At 36.3% G+C, this 20,512-nt stretch overlaps 1 protein-coding gene across 1 annotated transcript in view; it reads left to right on the plus strand.

Moving 5' to 3' along the window:
* The window catches only part of PCDH15 (protocadherin related 15), a 532,120-nt gene that overhangs the window by 270,531 nt on the left and 241,077 nt on the right, over positions 1-20,512 (plus strand). The window contains exons 11-13 of the mRNA XM_032231542.1: positions 47-253; positions 6,472-6,606; positions 13,475-13,624. Of these exons, the coding sequence (XP_032087433.1) occupies positions 47-253; positions 6,472-6,606; positions 13,475-13,624 (492 nt within the window). The remainder of the gene's footprint in view (positions 1-46; positions 254-6,471; positions 6,607-13,474; positions 13,625-20,512) is intronic.

Below are 20,512 nucleotides of genomic sequence, written 5' to 3' on the forward strand. Positions count from 1 at the left end.
AAATGACAGCAGGAATTTATAGCATATTAACCTTTTGCTTTTGCAGGCTGAACAAGACAATGGCCATCCTCTCCCAGCCTTTGCTAATCTGCATATTGAAGTTTTAGATGAAAACAATCAGAAACCTTTCTTCACCAAATCAACATATGAAGGCTTTATTTCAGAGTCTTCCCCTGTCGGTACAACTATTTCTGATAACCAGAATTTGACGTCTCCACTGCAGATCGTAGCTTTAGATAATGATGTTGAAGAGGTTTGTATTTGATGATACCAATTTGTGCTTTTGGGGATATGCAACAGATATTACAAATGTTAGATTCTATTTGGTAACATGAAGAAAAAGTAACATCTGAATAGTTTGAGAACCAGTTATTAACTATTTATCCTTCTATTAAATGTTTCATGTTAATCATTTGTGTCTAGGATGTTTTCCAAACACAATACATTGTATTCCAAACATTTTAAATTTTCCCTAGAGGTTTCAGCAATTAAAGTAGCTTTCACTTACAGTGGAATCAAAATAATATGGATTATGGGCCCCAATTAGTTATAATTTGGCCTCATTCAGTGGCCTCACTCAATCCACTAAACAAACTCATGCAGAAAGAAAGGCCTAACGGAAAGAAGACATTTTTTGGTAACTCCATCCAATGTTATCTTTTTAATATTCAAAGGGAAAAAATGAAATGTTTCCACTCTGAGGAAATAAAGTTCAAATTCTGCTTGAATTAAAAATAGAACATGACTTCACACACGCGGAAATTCTGAGGATAATAACTTTCTATACTTTTAAAAATTATGAAATAGACATATTTACCCTCCCAAAAGATAAACCTTTATTTAAGATTGCTCTTTCCTAAATGGGAGATAGGATAAAATATAGCTAATTACAAGTTTTTATCTCGTCAAGATTGTGAAAATAATTTTTTCCCCCAGCAATAAATATGTCCATGTCACACAGACTCACATACCTGCCTGCCAGGACGCCACAAGTCACATAAGATACTCTGTTGATCCCGTTTATAGAATTGTTTACCCAGTGTGTACTCTAACCATTCTGACTCGCACGTGAGAACCACTTTCACACCAAAAACCACAGAAATATATCATCACACACGGCTGCGTTCCCTTTCCTTCTTTCGTCAGAAACAGCAAAAAAAGATGGGGGGGGGGAATAATAAAAGAGGTAAGAAGAGAAGTAATTACACTAGAAGAAGAAGGGGGGGAAGGGGAAGAAGAGATAACAGAGGAGAGAAGGGGAAAAAATTAAGGGAAACCAAGTTTAGGAGTTAAGGAAAAAAATGTTAAAATTCAGCATGCACAGCTAATCTTCAAAAACGCTGATGCCTTTCAACAGACCACAGTGTATTTTATTCTCCTTAGCTATGCAGGATTACCTCTTTAAGTCTCAGGTAATTATCGGGGTGGGGAGAGAACTCCTCTTCCCATTGGTAAATATGATACATCTTATCTTTCAGTAATGAGAAAAGCTACCCTTCTCATGTTTTAATCCTTAACTGATCTGCAGATCTTCTTGGTTGCGCTTTTTGCTTTGCGCATATCTTTTTAGATTAACATGTATCTCTGCATTAAATGTATTTATTGATTCTATTCTACTTAGGCACTGCCCAAGTCCAATAAACTCTGGGAAGCTTGTAGTATCAGAATAAAGCAACAATGAACAAGCAAAAATAAGTGTATAACCCTGACAGCAGATCCATTCAGCAATACAAATGCATCAAAATTTCCCCGTGGGTTCTCAGCAATATAACCTAGAGAATTTTATATCCCTTACCTCTGTCAAAACACACACACATAGACCAGTGGTGGGTTTCAAAAATTGTTTGAAACTACTCTGTGGGTGTGGCCTCCTTTGTGGGAGTGGCTTGCCTCCCATGTGACCGGATGGGAGTGGCTTGCCGCCCATGTGACCGGATATGAAGATGCCGACGACACTTGTCAGAACCACCTTAAATTACCTCACACACAGCACTGGCATGCATAAGAATAGGATTCTTGTTTTTTGAAAGGCGTCTTTGGTTTGCGTTAAAACAACTTCAACACACACAATGTTCTGATTGCACCACAAACGTAGGAGCCATCCTTACCTTTCACAGAGGCACTGAGCTTTATAAATATGAGCATGATAGTGTAGAATAATCATATCCAAGGACCAGTGGTGGGTTTCAAAACTTTTTGGAACCTCTTCTGTAGGTGTGGCCTGCTTTCCGGGTCCACTGGTGGAACCTCTTCTAACTGGTTCGGTAGATTTGATGAACCGGTTCTACCGAATAGGTGCGAACTGGTAGGAACCCATCTCTGACATAGACCCTTTGTTCCGTCAATCGTATGTTAAATTGGTCCCTCTTTTTTTTAAGAATGTGCATGCTTATGGCAATGCAGAGCTTCTCCAATTCACATAATTCATTAATCCTATTTAAATAATCAATCTTATGCAACCTCACAATTCATGTTTATTCAGAAAATCAATTCAGAATTTCCAGTTTCCTTTGGGGAATCAATTCAATTTGCAAATTCAATACTATTGGCATTGGATTCCATTGGTGAAATTTAACAATGACAAAGGAATCACAGTCTGGGCTTGAGAAAAGTGGATTATTTGTAAATCTTACCTTGCTCAAAAATCTGAATTGGTGTGTGCTAAATGCTATATAGCCTCTCCAAGCACATTAACTAATCCAGCAAGTCTCTGTTATACAGCACATGCTGATTTCTTTACAAAGTGTATGGGATCTAACTCATTAAAAACAAGTACCACTCACAAGCTAGGAAGGAAGATCATGTGTGAGACTTAATGCAATGAATATCAGCCCACATTCATAATAGAAAGTCCACAGTCATCTTTAACTCATCTCAGTTGGCTTCAAAATAAAGGCCCAATATAATGAAAAACAATGAAATGCCTGATACATAATATAAGGGGAAATGATGTAATACACCTCTATTTTTTTAAAGAGTTTTTTCCTTTCTTTCAGCCATCTGCGAAGTAGCATTTGGTTGTAAATTAAAATTCAGACAAATAATCCGATGGGCAAGCAGCACTTTTAGCAGAAAAACAAAATCATATAGGTCCCTGTCCTTCATTCATATAATGGAAAGCTATAAAGAATAAAGAATTAATATTTTAATAATATTAATAACATTAGAATAATATTGTTAGATTATATATATTATTATTAATTGTATATAATATTAATAATAATTCTAATAATGGATTCTATTAAGAGAAATTTAGCATTTGATATAATAGCTCATTTCTAGCTAGTTGTAATCTTTTTACCCTGATGTCTAAAAGTTATCATAATGAATGTTGATCACCCAGCTTTTTTTCCTTATTTCAATAGATTATTTTATTAGCTAGTATGTATTACATAGAGGCAAGTGCTTATGCTTATTCTATTTATTTGTTTATTTTTGCTTTTTAGATTCCATCAGGTGCCATTCCTGTAGGTATCTTAAGTGTGCCTTCTTTTTGCTGTGTTAATTTTACCTTTTACCTCTTGAAGTTTTTTTTTAAAATTCATTTTATTTTACATTTTATACAATAGTGTTTGAAACTATCACAATTCTTTGTGCTTCCTTTGAAAACTACTCATTGTTAAAGCAAATTTCATCATTTGGTTTCAAAGCTAAGACTAGATTTGATACTCTACTCATTTGCTACTTTTCTACTACTATCTTCAAGGTTCAAAACAATAATTTATTCTCTACTTTCAAAAATGAAAAGTGAAAGCTTTCATTTTCCTATACAAATACAAACTAGCTGATTACAACTTGTCATATTAATGCTTATTTATTATTTTACTAAATACATTTCTATGGCTATTCATCCATCGAGAAAAATTAAGCAGAAATTAAAAATTTAAACAAAAAAATGTATTTTTTCTTTAAATATACAGTACCTAATATGCTTATGAGCAAGAGCCACTTAATGCAGTAAAATCTACCTCTATAACTAATGGTAGAAGCATAAGTGAACATTTTTCTTGATTATTCTTTGTGTCTGTGTTTCTAAGCTACAGGCAAACATATATTTGGCCAAAATGCAGGAATCACCACACCTTTTTTTTCAACTGAAGCTATATTTTAATTAGGTTTTTTTTTTTAATACTGTACTCTTTTTAGCCTCTCTTCTACTTTCAGTTTATATATAGCAGTCTTTTCTGTAATACCGCTTGAGCTCAAGATTAATGTGTAAGAGAGAGCCAATGGAGGGGGGGAGGGAGTTCAATATATATAGAATGTAGTTCTTTCCTTGATTGCTGGTTCCTTCCACATGATTGCAGTGGTGTGGTTACACTCCTGAAGTATACTGTACGTCTGTCCTTACTAGGGCTACTAATCCTGCACTGTAAAAACACAGATTACTAAGATTACTACTATGCAACAAAGAAAGTGTTATATATGTATTTGCTGCCTTTATAGTGATAGTAAAAGGTTTTTACAGCTCAGATCTAATAGCAATCACTATCACAGGTGGTCCTTGACTTATGACCCACAATTGGGACCACAATTTCTATTGCTAAGCAAGGCAGTTGTTAAGCGAGTTGCACCTAATTTTGCTACCTTTTCTGCCAGGCAAATCACTGGAGTTGTTCAGCAAATCATGCAGTCATTACGTACATCCAGCTCTGTTGGCTTTGCTTGTTGGAAGCTTGCTGGGTAGATCACAAATGTCAATCACATTTGTGATCTAGGATGCTGCAATCATCCTAAATACATGTCACTTGCCACACCACCTCAATTTTGATCACATGACCTCATTGGAAGCTTCGATAGTTCTAAGTGTGAGGACTGGTTATAAGTCACTCTCTTCAGTGCCATTGTGACTTCAAATGGTTGCTAAATGGATGTTTGCAAGTCAGGGATTAGCTGTATTTCCTTTTAGTTCGTTCAAAAACCTCGAGTTTCAAATTAATCAACAGATGAGCTGACATGCTAAACAGCTTCACAATAATATTGTAAAAAATATTCCATTATTAAGTATGCTTACATGGAGAGAGAGAAAAAAAAATCATTGCAATAGCAATAGCAGTTAGACTTATATACCGCTTCATAGGGCTTTCAGCCCTCTCTAAGCAGTTTACAGAGTCAGCATATTGCCCCCAACAATCCGGGTCCTCATTTTACCCACCTCGGAAGGATGGAAGGCTGAGTCAACCTTGAGCCGGTGAGATTTGAACATCCGGACTGCTGAACTGCAGTCAGCTGAAATAGCCTGCAGTGCTGCATTTAACCACTGCGCCATCTCGGCAATATTTTTGAGAAGGGGAAGTCTCAATATTATGGCTCTTGGTCTGAAAATTGATGGTATTAAATCAGTCCTTTATTTCTCTGTACTGCCTTGAAGCCCAGTGTTTTTCTCTTAGCACAGTATCCTTTATCTGGGAAAATACTATTTCAGGAGTACTGTCCCTTGCTATTTCTGTGGCACACAGGGTTTTCTTACTTATTCAGAGGTGCAGAGTTAACTATTCTGTACAAAATTGGAACAAATCAGGTCAAGAATGAAATTCAGGAATGTAGAGAGAAAAATGTACTATTTCTGCAGGGTGTCTGACTTGCTTATTTTTAATTGTTTTGAGTTTCATCATCTTTGATTATAATGTTAAAGTATGGATTGTCAAGCTACGCTCTACTGGAGGCAATTTGTCAGGTTGATTTTTCCCCCCAATATTTTTAACAATTCCGTAGCGATTGTTCACATGCAAGAAAATCATATGAATTAAACTGGAGGGATCCATCACTGTCATTCATGTACTCTGTATCTCCAGATGATATGGTCCCTTTTCTGTTTTTTTTTTAAAGATCATTCATAGCCATAAAAATTAACATCCCAATCTTTTGTTCTCTATTGAAAAATCCACAGCTCCAATCTAATTGCCAAAATTTCAAAGCTACTGAGCTTTCCAACTGCATTAACCATGCTGGCAGGTTTCTCAAGACCTTCAATAAAGGCTGGTGGTTTTGAATCAAAAATTATCCTTTTTTCCATTGTTGTATTAAAATTCAGGTTGTTCACAATTGGCTTTTGTAGTGAATATATTGTCAATAAATCAAATAGGCATGGTCTGATGTTTTTGCTCCTCTAGAAGATGGCTACGCTTCTCAACCTCCCCTTGCTTTTTAAGTTTGTTATAGAGATAATTGTTACTTACCAAATTGTCCTAAACCTGCTATGATCAGAGTCTTAGTTACCAAGGAAAATAATAAATGTTTGTCGCTCATATTTTGGTTAAAAGCAGTGAACTGGGAATGGGGTATTATTTTCCAATATCTCCCTCCAATTCAAGAGAGAAATTGCTATTCCAGCAATTTATGTTGATTACAATTTTCTCCTGAATGTAATTGTTAGTCCAGCTAGTCTTGATATGTGAGTGTGTGTGTCTCTGTGTGTGTACTGTTATTATCCCTTTGAGAATGTAATTATCATCTTGTTTTACTTTGAAGACAAAGGACCCACTGCTCCACCTGTTTCTAAACGATTACAATACGTTTTTCACTGTGACCCAGACTGGAATAGCCCGCTATCTCACCTTACTTCAGCCAGTTGACAGAGAATTTCAGCAGTTATACACCTTTTTGGTAAGTGATGGGGATTTTAAGAGTTTTGTCGGAATGGCACTGGTAATCTTTTCAACTATTGCAAAAGCTAGGCAATTGAAATTTAACTTGGCGGAGATCTTTAGAAAACTGTTAGAATTTCATAGAACTGAACAAGCTGTGGAACATAAAACAATAAAATGATCAGACCTTGCACCACATATTAAATAGCAACACTCTTAAGTAAAGTTAAAACAAACAAAACTCTGTAGTTAAGCTAAAGAACCATAATTACCAGGCTTCCTAGCCCCATTAATTAAGGTTTGTAAAGCTAAGGTTACACCTACGCTCTTGTATGGAGCAGAAGTTTGGGGTCTATACTCAACCACAGTCCTAGAACAAACACAGTCAGAACACTTGAGATGAATTTTGGGTGTAGAGCCAAGAACAGCCAATGCCATCTGGCTACCACCCGGGGGAGGGCCTTCTCTGTAGCAGCTCCGGCCCTTTGGAATGAACTCCCCGCAGAGATTCGGACCCTCACCTCTCTCCAGGCCTTCCGGAAAGCCGTCAAAACCTGGCTGTGCCGGCAGGCCTGGGGTTGATGAGTTCCCCTCCCCTCTCGACTTGTATGGCTGTATGACTCTTGTGTATTTTAATTACGTGTATTGTGTTTGTATCCCCTTTTCCCCTTTTGAGTTGTTCGCTGCCCTGAGTCCCTCCCGGAGAAGGGCGGCATACAAATAAACTAAATCTTAAATCTTAATCTCAGTCCTAGAACAAACACAGTCAGAACACTTGAGATGAATTTTGGGTGTAGAGCCAAGAACATCTGCTGCAGCAGTTAGAGCTGAATTTGGAATTCATACAATTCCTGCATGATCCAAAATTAGAGCGTACTGGTGCAAAGTCAATGAAATGGAGACGGATAGGCTCTCCAAGTTATGTCTACCAGAGCGAATAAAATTACAATCACAAATCTCCCGGATCACCAAACTAACAAATTTTGAAAGAAGCTGTGACCTTCCTGACTCTTGCATAACAGGAGAACAACTCAAAAAAAGAGCTGCCCAAAGAATTAAGGTTATAGAAGCACAAAATGATATAGCTATCCTTACTAAGGTGGGTAACTTGAAATGGCTGAGTAAATACAAACATACTTTTCAAGTAGAAAGCTATTTGAAATTACAACTGCCAAAACATCTTAGGGAGATATTTACGCAAGTGAGATTCAAACAGCTTGACACAATGGTCAGATATGAGAGATTCCATTCTATACCCTTCAATGAGCGTCTCTGCATTTGCGGAGCAGCATAGGTAGAAGACCTGGCTCACATCCTATTTGATTGTTGCTTGTATAAGTGGGTGAGAGACAGGTATCTTGGTCTATATGACCATTGGGAGCCCCATATCAAAACAACCTACCTTATTTATGGCCAGAACCTGAAAATAACGTTTAACTCAGCAAAGTACTTAAACAAAATGGTTCATTTGAGATCTGCACACGTGGGAGTGATTGGGGTAGATTGCAAGGGTGATACCAAAATATAATTTTATCATATTTTATCTATATCTTAATTCATTTTAGACTGTATTTTATTCCAATTCCATTTTAAATCGTATTTTATTCCAAATACATTTTAAATTGTATTTTATCAAATTCCATTTTTGTTTCCCTTTTTTCCCATTTAAGGTTTTTTTTATTTTTTAATACAAATTATACATATTATAGGAACAAAGAGTTGTCCGGATCTTTTCTTTTACATCCTCTCACTTACATGGTCCTTTTTACATCATAGTAAAATTTACTCCCTGGTTAAACAGCTCTCTCCAGACCGCAATGCAATCCCACAACTAGCTGTCAATAGCCATCAAAAATGTTTCTTATCCACAAAGAATAGAATAAGATAAGGAGAATAGAGACTTCCCCCTGGGCTCCTCCTTATAGTTGTTAATTTTTTCCATTTCCAAATTGCAGAAGACAAAATCCTCTGAGGTTTTGGTGCTTAGTCTCCTCTGCCACATTTTTTCAATAACATTCCCCGAAAGCCAGTAAGCTGCTAATTCCACTTCAGGATCCCTTTTAAGATTAAGATCAGCTTTTTTTTTTTTTTTCCTGTGAGTTGGTTAATCACTCACCCAGTTTCAACAGTTTTTGAGCCGAGGTGGCGCAGTGGTTAGGGTACAGTACTGCAGGCCACTTCAGCTGACTGTTATCTGCAGTTCAGCGGTTCTAATCTTACCGGCTCAAGGTTGACTCAGCCTTCCATCCTTCCGAGGTGGGTGAAATGAGGACCCTGATTGTTGGGGGCAATATGCTGACTCTGTAAACCGCTTAGAGAGGGCTGAAAGCCCTATGAAGCGGTATATAAGTCTAACTGCTATTGCTATTGCTAACACTCCACTCCAGACACTGCTCCAGCACAATGACTTAGTCCAGGTGCCCCAGCGTTATAGTGGTCATTCAGTTATGGCCACCACCACCACTGCTGGTTTAAAGGGGTTTTCTCCGACTTCCCGAAGAACTGCTGGTTCCTCTAGGTCAGTGGTTCCCAAACTTGGCAACTTTAAGACTTGCGGACTTCAACTCCCAGAATTCTCCAGCCAGCTGCTCTAGGTTATCCAAGCTGTCCCTTCTTTTCCCCTGTCTCTCCAGGACAGGTTTCAGTCCGAAGTCTTCCTGACAGCAGTTTGTCCAGCTGGATTTCTGCGAGGCTCAGCAGAGTCTGCTTTTTTTTTTTTTTTTACCAACCGGTCTCACTGCGATGCTTCTGGCTTCTCCTAAATTCCATTTTGTTTCCTGAACTTTGCACTTTGATATGGCCCAAGGGCTAATAAATAAAGATTCAATGTCAATGTAGTTATATAAATTTAACTGATGGGTCTCTAGTTGATCTGATGAAGTGTTTAATATATGAATAAAGCTGGAAAGGTAGGATTAAAGTTAAGTTTAGGCTTGACTAACTCATTGGGCTTCCTTAGAAACACTTGGAATGGTATCAGAACAAAACTAAAAACCAACAAAAAAATCGGACCACAGGATTGCCAAGAGATAACTGTCCAAATTCTGCTTGACATTATGCAGTGAAATCTGTTGTGACTCAGCAGAAGTTTGCTGTGAGTTGATGCAGGAATAACAATGCAGCTGGGGTTCGTTAGTGTCGTCTTATGGAGATAAAAGGACTGATGGTGCCACGCCCTGGTTGCAGAAGTCAACGTTCGTCGTTCATTCATGGTTCATTGTTCATCGGTCGTGGTTTGTTTATGAGAGGCACTTGGAGAAGTGATCTGCTTTCTTTCTGTACACCTGGTTTGGCCGTAAGAAATCTTTGTTTTTGCATTCTATTATCTTCTTGCCAGAGACTTTATTTATGTTTATTTTTGGGCTCGCAGCCAGCGGAAGCCAGGACTGATAAAGTTATTTCCTTTTAAGTCTGTCTGCCTGTCGTCTTTGAACGAGCGAAGCAGGGGGGTCAGAACAGAAATCTATCTACCTTTCATTTAAACCATCACTTCTAGTCTTGGCTCATCGCAATTGATTAAATGTTGCCCCTGCACAAGTGATATGTATTTTTCTGCAAGAATTTTCTGGTCATTTACTGAATGCAGCCATCATACTTCAGATCAAAGTTTTTCAAACTATGTTCCTCTAAAACCTAGCATTTCTTGAAAAATTGTAAGAAATACTGGAACACTTCAGAGTGTGGCTACTAAGTGTATTTTATAGATTTTTGACTGCAAATCACAAAAATCAGCACATACCGTTTTATAGAAGTCTTCTGTTTTTACACAACAGTGTATACCCTGTTGGCTATGCTGTGAACATGAAAGAAATATACAAAAACATGGAGATGTTGTTGAAGCACATTCAGTGTACCAAATACAACTGGAAAATCACGGAGTTCTAAAAGTAAGGAATGCCTGGGCTGTTTGGAATGCAGTTCAGTTATACTAAGTAATGGTGTGACATGTGTAAATAGCTCAGCCATGTAAGAGACACAATAGATTAAACAGAAATAGCCACTCTGAAAGAATTTGGTTCCAGGTCAGAAAAATATGGCACATAAACCACTTGTTGATCTGACAAAGATATTTTTTGGCTCCACTTCACATAAAATTCAGACTGATGATTTTTATTTTTTATTTTTTTTGGTGAAAGTGATGAACAAGAAAAATGAAGACTTTCATTATTTGAGATTGATGTTTCCAAGAATAACTGATGCCAAGATTAAGGAAAGCATTTTTGTTGGTCCACAGAATAGACACATCATCAATGACAAGTGGTTGGAAGATCTGTTAGTGGAGCCAGAGAAAATCACCTGGGAAGCGTTCAAGGATGTTCTTGAAAATTTTCTTGGCAACAACAGAGCACAAAACTACATTCAGCTGGTTGACAAACTTATTACAGCCTTCGGCATTCATACTTTGACCTCCCCCCCCCCCAATAATCTACTGCAATCAGTGATAAACATGGACATTGCCACAATGGAAAAATGATATCAGGATAACTGGAATCTATCAGTGCTGGATGACTATTGCTGGACACTGCAGTAAGATGCATTCAACACTGAGTGCAAGTGAAAATCAGCAGCAAAACACTTTTAACCCTGTTGAACTCATGCAGTGTGTCAGAACTTTATGCTGCATTATAATCATTATCAGTTAATTTCATATTTCTCAAGATTCCTACATGATACAGTCATTCTGAAATTATATTTGTGTTCCGTTTGAAGTGATCTATCATAATCACCAAATATTTTGCAGGAAACAAATCTTTTTGATTACAAATGGTTGGCGACTAGGATTAAGGGCAAAGAAAAAGTTCACTCAACTGCAGTCAGTTTTTCTAATATGAGAGCTTTGCCTCTTGAATAAGGTACAACAACTCACCAGTAAAGGTAGTCCTCCCTTAGTGACCACAATTGGGATCTGAAAATCATGTGACCACAATGGATTTATGTCAACACGTTCCTCTTAGTCATTTTCACTGGTGCTGTTAAGAGAAACATTGCATAATCGCGACTTGTAGGTTTTTGTTTCTGCATTCTCCATTAATTCTTCTTGTCACAAGCTGATTGGGAAGTTTACGGTTTACGGTTTATTAGGATTTGTATGCCACTCGCTCTCGAGAGACTCAGGGCAGCTTACACATAAAAACGGGGAGGGGGGGACATATAAAAATTAAAAAAGAACAGACATTAAAATTGCACAACATTCATATAGCTTAGAATGGGGCTGGATAAATCAACAGCCCCAGGCCTGCCAGAACAGCCAGGTCTTAATTGCTTTGCGGAAGGCTGGAAGAGTAGTAAGGGTCCGGATCTCCACGGGGAGATCGTTCCATAGGGCCGGAGCAGCTACAGAGAAGGCCCTCCCCCGGGGAGTCGCCAGCCTACACAAATAGCAATCACATTTACTTCCAGTTGCAACGTGCCCAAATGATAATTGCATGACCACAAAAATTGCCTCATTTATGAATGATTTATAAACAAGGCTTCTTCAAATCTCCCTGATCCATTGAACTCATTGAAATGACCTTCTCTGATAACTACCAGTGCATCACATAAGTGAGTACACCCCCCCCCACACATTTTGTAAACATTTAAGGATACCTTTTCATGTGTCAACACTGGAGAAATGACACTTGGCTACAATGTAAAGTTGTGAGTATACAGTTTGTATAACAGTGTAAATGTGCTGTTCCCTCAAAATAACACACAGCCATTAATGTCCAAACTGCTGGCAAAATGTACTGTACTTAAATATTTATGTGAGTGGTTTGTACTTACTTATGTGATATACTTTATGTTTAAAGTAGTTTTACTTTAATTATCAGCATTTTATTTTAAATTGTCAATGTTGGAAAGAATTGTTAATTGTTATTAAAACCTCTTATATAGGTTTTATTCCTGCCAGTTTGATCTAGAAAACAAGAAAGCGGGAGATTGTGAGTTCAAGTCCTGCCTTAGATGTGAATATCAGCTAGGTCACTTTTAAGTTACTCTCAGCCCAACCCACCTCATAGGGTTTGGGTTGTAGGAGAAGATAGATGGATATGTTCGCGTCCTTGAGTTATGTATAAACAATAAAGGTGGGATACAAACAAGCAAACAAATAAATATATATGTGCCCTTTTATCAATGTCTTGAAAAGATTCTAGACTTTTGGTACCTGGCTGTTATTTCCAGATAATGTTTGTGTTTTCTAATGTTGTAACTTGCTATGATCTTTGTTTTATTTTTTTAGGAAGAAAACTATTTAATTTGCTGGTTAATGACAGTAATAAAAACATATATACAAATCTGTTACTGCAGTCTTTGGAGGGGAAAAATATAATGGAAGTATTTTCCTTGGATTAAAAAAGTAACAAAATGTTGATCCTCACTTTAGAATATTTTATCTACAAGATAATTAATCATTCGAAATTTGTTAGAATTATTTTTTCTGCAAAGATACTTTTTTTTTACACATTAGACGGGAAAAATTATGCTAATCTAAAACTACCCATGGATCCCTATAGATGATAATTTTGTAAATTCAATTGAATATGAACCAAAAATATATACTTTAATTCCAGGCTAAATGAGAACAACCTTAATGCTATTAAAATCAATAAGTTCTAAAATGAGCCATTGGAAATGGGAATTAAGCATACACCATCCATAATGGGATCTATAAAGAACATCATAAAATAATTTTAGTTTCAAATAACTTTGTTAAATGCCAATGATTTTTTTTTAGATGCAATTATGTGTGAAATGTATTCTATGCATTTGAAATATATGCTTAGAGCTGGCTTCAAAGGAATTGGTTTCTTAAGTGTTCAAACTAGTGAGTTAGCAATTTAGTAATAACAAGAAACAGAACTTCTTATAACACAACTATTTCTTCGTGTCTCCTTATTCTGAAGATTACAGCTTCCGATGGGGTACAAGAAAGTTTTCCAGTCACAGTCAATATTTTTGTACTTGATGCAAATGATAATTCTCCAACCTTCTCAAACATATCATATAATGTGAAGATCTATACAGACATGAGGCCTGGAGAAAGCGTTATCAAGGTAATAGAACAGTTTCTTTTGTCTGTGTTTTCAGCCAATATTTTTTTCTAAAAATAACATTTGGAAAAAAAATGTAATGGAACAAAGGGAGTTATGATATAACCTTAGAGAGAGAGCATAAAATTCAAATGTATTTATTATTGCTGTAAAGATTGGAGGTCATTTCTTTATATTTTTCATGTCTTTTCTCATTTTTTCTCATTTTTTTTTATTTCTCTGTTCTTTCCTCAGCACTTTTTTCTTCTTTACATGTTTTGTTCTGCAAAAGTACTTTAATTAAAAATAATTTTAAAAAGGAAACTAAGTTTGCATAGGAGGAATTAAACTGCTCTTAGGATCTTAATCTCCTCTACTTGCTAGAATCTTCTAAAAAGCTGACACCTACAGATACACTTAAAATAGGACATGGTTGCTAACCAAATAGTCTCATGTTTAATGACAAACTAATTGCTCCTTTGCTGTTAAGCTGGTGCTTTCTCCAACAAGTTGGAAAAAAAAATATTCCATTGAAATTATTAGGGTTGTTTAGGTAACTGACCAATATTTTTTAAAAAAGGTTATTTTTGGCCCCGAATGGAAAAGAGATATAATATTGTCTGTGGATGAAAAATAAAGTCTGTTATGTAAGTACAAAGGGCAAGCGTAGGATGCAATGTGAGAAAAGCTGTGTGTTTCTTGCTTGTTCCTGAAAGGAATAATAATTTACAGAGAAATTTCATTTGGCCTGGAATATCAGCTGCTTCAGACCACAGTTGTAATATTATCAAAATAATTGCCACGTCCCCTGTATAGTTCTGAATGTTAAACAAGGTTATACAAGAAGGGGAAAAAAATAAGAAATAGCAAAAGAAATGAAAAGTAGGAAAGAAAAAGGAAAAGTAGGTTTAGATTACAACAATATCATTCATAGTACCTCTAAATATCTTTTTAAGTCACCATTGCTTCACTAGATGCATATACCAATTTTTCTTCTTCAAATTACCTTGTTTTGTTGAGTTTCTCAACTACATCCAACCATTAAACTTAACGTTTCTTCTCAATCTATTCACCCTTTCCTCCTTAATTTTTTTAAAACAATAATCATTTCTTTCATTCTTTCCTTTGAAAAGACCAATTATTGTCTACTTTTTCTACCAGCATTTACAGTCTTAAAGTATATCCATCAAGTTCCAACTCTTCCCTAAACATTCTATCAATCTCTACCAATTTATCCATTTGCTTTGTCTTTTGTCTTTTTATATAACTTTCATCTATTCACAGCATTTACTTTGTCTAAAAGGCTGTTGCTAGCCGAATGCAACTAAAACAAGATTATTGTTGAATCTTCCTTGACAAAATTTATTAAAAGGGTAAGAGACAAGATTAGTGAATTCTAAGTAACTGTAGTACCTTTACTTCAGAATCCATTATTTTCAGTTCATTTAAAAAAATCAAATAATATTGGAAACTTCATTGGTTTCTTCCTAACAGCATTCTTGAGAACTGGTGAAAATGACAGCTATCCACAATTAATGTTTCTCTAATGCCATTCCTTATACATTTAACTATAACTATGTTTCTTCGGGAGAGCGTCTGTGTGTGATATAATTAGTATATAATTATATAATTCATTTCAATTTCTACTTTCAATGTTTCCTATTACTTTGATGTCTAATACCCATCACAACTCAGTCAATCATTATATTAAGCTACAAAAGTAATAAATTGACTGTCCTTAGTTGCATCCATGCCATATGAAGCATTCTTGCTGGTGGTAAGAATATAATATTGGTAAGTTATGGCACATTTTGTTTAAAATTCCACAAGGATAACCAGAGCCCATTTTGACCTTGAGCATGTGGAATTCTATTTTGTGCAACTAAGGTGACATGTGGAATTCTATTTTGTGCAACTAAGGTGACTAGTTGGAAAGACTACTTTGCATATTAACTAACTGTTTCCTATGTCTCTCCAGATAGGAAGATCAGGCAGTGTCTTGACACTTCCAGGGTGCAGTATTAATAAGTTATAACACTCAAGAAAATTATATTAAACCATCATCTATTCAAAATATAGTGTTAATAAGTTTTATAATCAAGGAATGGAGAAGCTGAGACTTAACTAGATTATAAATTGGTTGAAAATTAAATCTTGCACATCTATTTTTGAATGACCTCTACCTTCATATTTTGTGTTTTAAGATTTTTTTTGTAAGAAAACACTATTCTGATTCATTTTCTTTTAGTATTTTTCATAGGGAAAAAAGGATTCTTCCAATTATGAAACAACCTCAAGTATCAGATACAAGAGAAAATAGGAAGGATGTCCATATTAGAGAGCAAGTTTGATGTAATATTTTGAAATGTTGTTAACAAAAGCCAAATTACTAAAAACTGAGGGCATTAAGATAGCAATAGCAATAGTTAGACTTATATACCGCTTCATAGGGCTTTCAGCCCTCTCTAAGCAGTTTACAGAGTCAGCATATTGCCCCCAACAACAATCCGGGTCCTCATTTTACCCACCTCGGAAGGATGGAAGGCTGAATCAACCCTGAGCCGGTGAGATTTGAACAGCCGAACTGCTGAACTGCAGTCAGCTGAAGTAGCCTGCAGTGCTGCATTTAACCACTGCGCCACCTCAGAGAGATAAAGATGTTACCAATTTAGAATTGCCTTGAATGAGAAAAAATCTGTAAGGAAAAACAGAAATAGTAATGTATAGCTGTCTTGATGAGCCACCATAATCCAAATCTTTAATGTAGTATTTAAATTTATCCCTCCGTATTGAATTGATATTCAATAAATCAATCGACTGAATCGGTTTTTCATATTGAAAAGCTGTTCTCTGGAAAATCACTGGTTTGTTTTGAGAGCAACAATATGCAACTATAAGGTACCTGGAGGAGAAAAATAAAAACAAATATGAATTCAAAATTATTTCAAAGGTTTTTCTGATATATGGAAAAAGAGACATTGAAGGATTATGGGACATATGTCCCTTTTAAATCTCTTGTGGATACATGTCTTGGGATTGACACTTGACCAAATAGTTTTCTCCTGATAACCTCCCTATATTCACCCATCCCTTCTATATTAAAAAAAAAAGTTTATAATCGTTATTGGCTGACTGATCATGATAAATTTGCAGATCATTTAATAATAAACACACAAGTCATCCCAACATTGCCAACTATTCATAGTGTTTGTACTATTTATGTTGACTTTTAAGTAGATTTAAAGATATTATCCAAGCACTTTCAAGGCTGATTCTCTAGATAGTTACTGCTTTTCCCTAATTCAGACCTGACTGCCCTTAAAATCCTTCCTTTTTGTAATTAAAATAGAACATATTTGGATTTCGAGACTGATGAAAACTGTTAGCTACTTATTTCTATGAATGAAAGAATGACCATGAAAGGATCTATTTTATGGCTTTGATTTCTTCATTAATTGACTGGCTACAGCCAATTGAACTCTAGGTTTCTGCCTTTTTTCAATGATATCTTAACCATAATTTTCAGAACTCCTCTAATAATGAATTTTATAGTTCATTAAATAGTTTCTCTTTTTAGGTTTAGGTTTTTTAAAGTCTTCTGGTTCTGTGGATTATTTTGTCTTTAGCATCTTTTGTATAGTACAGCTTCTTTAGGAATGGAAGCTGAAATAAATTCACGGTTTTGAAAATGAACAATAAAAATAAATGCTATGGTCTACCCACAACTTCTGTATTTTATTCCTATCTTTTTTTTTTTTTTGCCTGCTATTTCTTAGTACATATTTGGTCCTTTCCAACTTACCTCCTCTTTGCCTTCATCTCTCTTTTTCAATAAAATGAACAACAGCACAGTCTTAATTAGAAAGATAAATATTTTAAATCTGGGTCATGGTTCCTTCTATTATAGAGGAATTGTCTAACCCTGCCAATGGAAAATAGAGATTAAGTCTGAGAAGATTGGTATAACTGCACTACGTCAGCACTCATTAAGTTTGAGAAGATTGGTATGAGTGCACTACGTCAGCACTCATTATTAATTGGTTCTGGGAGGTGCAAGGACTACTACCGTGTTTCCCCGAAAATAAGACAGGGTCTTATTTTCTTTTGGCACCCCTCCCCCCGAAATAAGCACTTGGCCTTATTTTTGGGGAGGTCTTATTACTTTTGAGGTGCAGGAGGCTGCGAGCGTGGTCACCTCATGGTTGCTGCTGCTGTGTTGCAATATTTTTGGGGAGGGCTTATTTTCAGGAGAGGGCTTATTTTAGTGCATGCACTCAAAAGCCCAATTGGGTTTATTATCTGGGGAGGTCTTGTTTTCAGTGAAATGGGGTAAAAACAATGAGGGCCAAACAAATTATGAGGAATAATGTAGCGAGTAACAAGGCAGCCAATACCAACAAGTTGTAACTTATGTTTTGAGCATGAAACAAATGATAAGAACTGGAAACAAAATTTTCATGTCAAAATGTGTTGGATACCAAATTCAATGAATTTCAAAGCCGTTGAGATACCACTGTATTAAATGATAACCTGTATTTTCTCTGTATGTGTCCTTGTGTTATTTTTCTTCCTTAAGAGTCTATGTTTTTATAACTGTGTTCTAATGAAAATGAAATGAAATGCATGTTTTAGGATGGAAGAATCAGCAAAAGGTAATAAATGGAAATTAAGATTGAAGTCCTAGATGCCAAAATGGATAATGGGGTTAATTTTATTGATATTAAGCTGGTCACAACTGCATTGCATTCTAGCCTCATATGTTTTAGAACATTCGATTCAAAAGGAATTAGATTATTGAGTTTGTTCTTGCTGTTTTGGTTTAGCTTGAAAGTTAGCTAGATCTAGTCTAACACTATGTTACATTGTTTGAGCCATCTTGAATAATTGCTACAGTAGAAATATGAGATATAAATCAAATGAATATATAAAAAAACACTTGGGATTTCTCCCACTAGATTTTGACAAAGGTTGTCAGCTGTCACAAATAATATATATCCAAGTGGTTTCAGAATGCTACATAGCAATGGCCTGGATTTCAAACAGTCTTCATATACTTCAGACAGCCATAAAATATGCATAGTGTTCTCTTCATTTTTTTTTTTAAAAAATGAGCAAAATTCAGTTGATCTGACACAAAGTTTTCAAAGTCGAAAAGTCAGTGGAGATTCTCAGTCATCCGTGTCATGGTTGTCCCAAAGGTGCTTTTTCAAGAGGCAACTGGATTTTCTTGGGGTTTTTTTGAAGACACTTCCCATTCAAGAAGCTTCTTCAGCTGTGACTGGATGGTGAAGAATGGAAGGATTTATATTCCTTGCAGATAGCTGGAACTGCTGTCCACATTTTGGACAAAGAGGACCACTGGTTTAAAAGAGGGGTCAGAGAGGCCATCTATGTCAAAATTGAACAGCCCTCTCTCAACAGAGGTGGAGGGACATGGCATCATCTATCTCCAGTCTACAACACAGTCCCTTTAACAATTCCAAAGTCTCCACACCCATTTGCACTACTCAGATGACCCTGAGGATAGAGATAAACCTCAATAAGTGGCCTCAATAGCTCTCTAAAAGAATTCAAATGACCAGCTGTCTGCAAGGAGTATAAATCCTTCCATTCCCCACCATCCAGGCAGAGCTGAAGAAACTTCTCAGATGAGAAGCAAAACATCTTCAAAGAAAAACAAGGAAGTGAAGTTGCCTCTTGAAAAAAATACCTTTGCGTTTTCAAAGTCTAATTGGTATGTAAAAAAATTAGTGAGAAACAGAATGCACAAAATTGAGTTTTACAACTTCTGGTTGTATTTATATTATCTTCAGTCTTGTGGCCTTCTCAAGTGAGTAAAGACTGGCTGTACCGTTCAGGGAAGACCACATTTTAATACCATGTGGGCACAAATGCTAATTGTACAATGGACAATTTCACAGAAAGAATGCTTCTTACATACATAACCTTGCTAGAGAAATGTGCTTTGACCTTATAAAAAACTCTTCTACCTAAATTCTCCAGTTCTCATATGGTGTTGTTTTTGTCTAAAATTCTATGATTGTTTTAGACTCAACAGGATATTTATTGGGAGGGTCTTCTATTTTATGAGACACCTAAAAAGCAATGGTGGGTTGCAGGCGGTACGCCCCGGTACGCGCATCCCTGTGCCTGCTGGAACCAGCAGCTACCGTACCGGAATGGGGCTTTGGAGGACCTGCCCACCCACCCTCCTTCCTTACCTGTATTTGAAGGAAACGGGTCATTTGTGCACACAAGCGCAGCATTCGGTGCTTGCATGATGCTCCGCCGAGCAGCTGGAGCATTGCAGGCAGAGGGTGCCCATGTGTGTGCAGCACCTGTACCCATGGTACACATCTGGTTCCCATTGCAGTGTACCAGTTGCAACGGGAGCTGAAATCCACCATTGCTAGAAAGCCTTGTCTCTTGATAACAATGGAAAAGTACATAATAAAATAGTCACATACTTAATCTTGTGATCATAAAAATATGATTTTAACACTGTATTCATTCTGTTCTCCCCTTTACGTATATAACAGAATCCATATGTGATATCACAGATTTCTCATAGATTTCTTTCATGGCTTTTTATTTTATTTTATTTATTTTTATTTATCAAATTTAGAAACTACGCATCTCCGTCACAGAGGGACTCTGGATGATGTACAAGCAAATTTCTGTCCCTATTTTTTCCTCCATCCTTAATGGTGGTGGCCAAGAGAAAATAGTCATCCCACATCAAATTGAGCCTGAATGAATAATTGAGGCATTTTATAAATATTGCAGATCAATAAATAATCTCTTGCTCCATATTAAGTGTAAGGCTGAGACCACAAACAAATGAAGAACTATCTGCAGGAGCTGTGTACATTTTGTGATGGCAGACCCCAATAATTTATTAATCCAAAGGTG

Source organism: Thamnophis elegans, chromosome 15 (genome assembly GCF_009769535.1).
Source record: "Thamnophis elegans isolate rThaEle1 chromosome 15, rThaEle1.pri, whole genome shotgun sequence".
NCBI classification, from domain to species: Eukaryota; Metazoa; Chordata; class Lepidosauria; order Squamata; family Colubridae; genus Thamnophis; species Thamnophis elegans.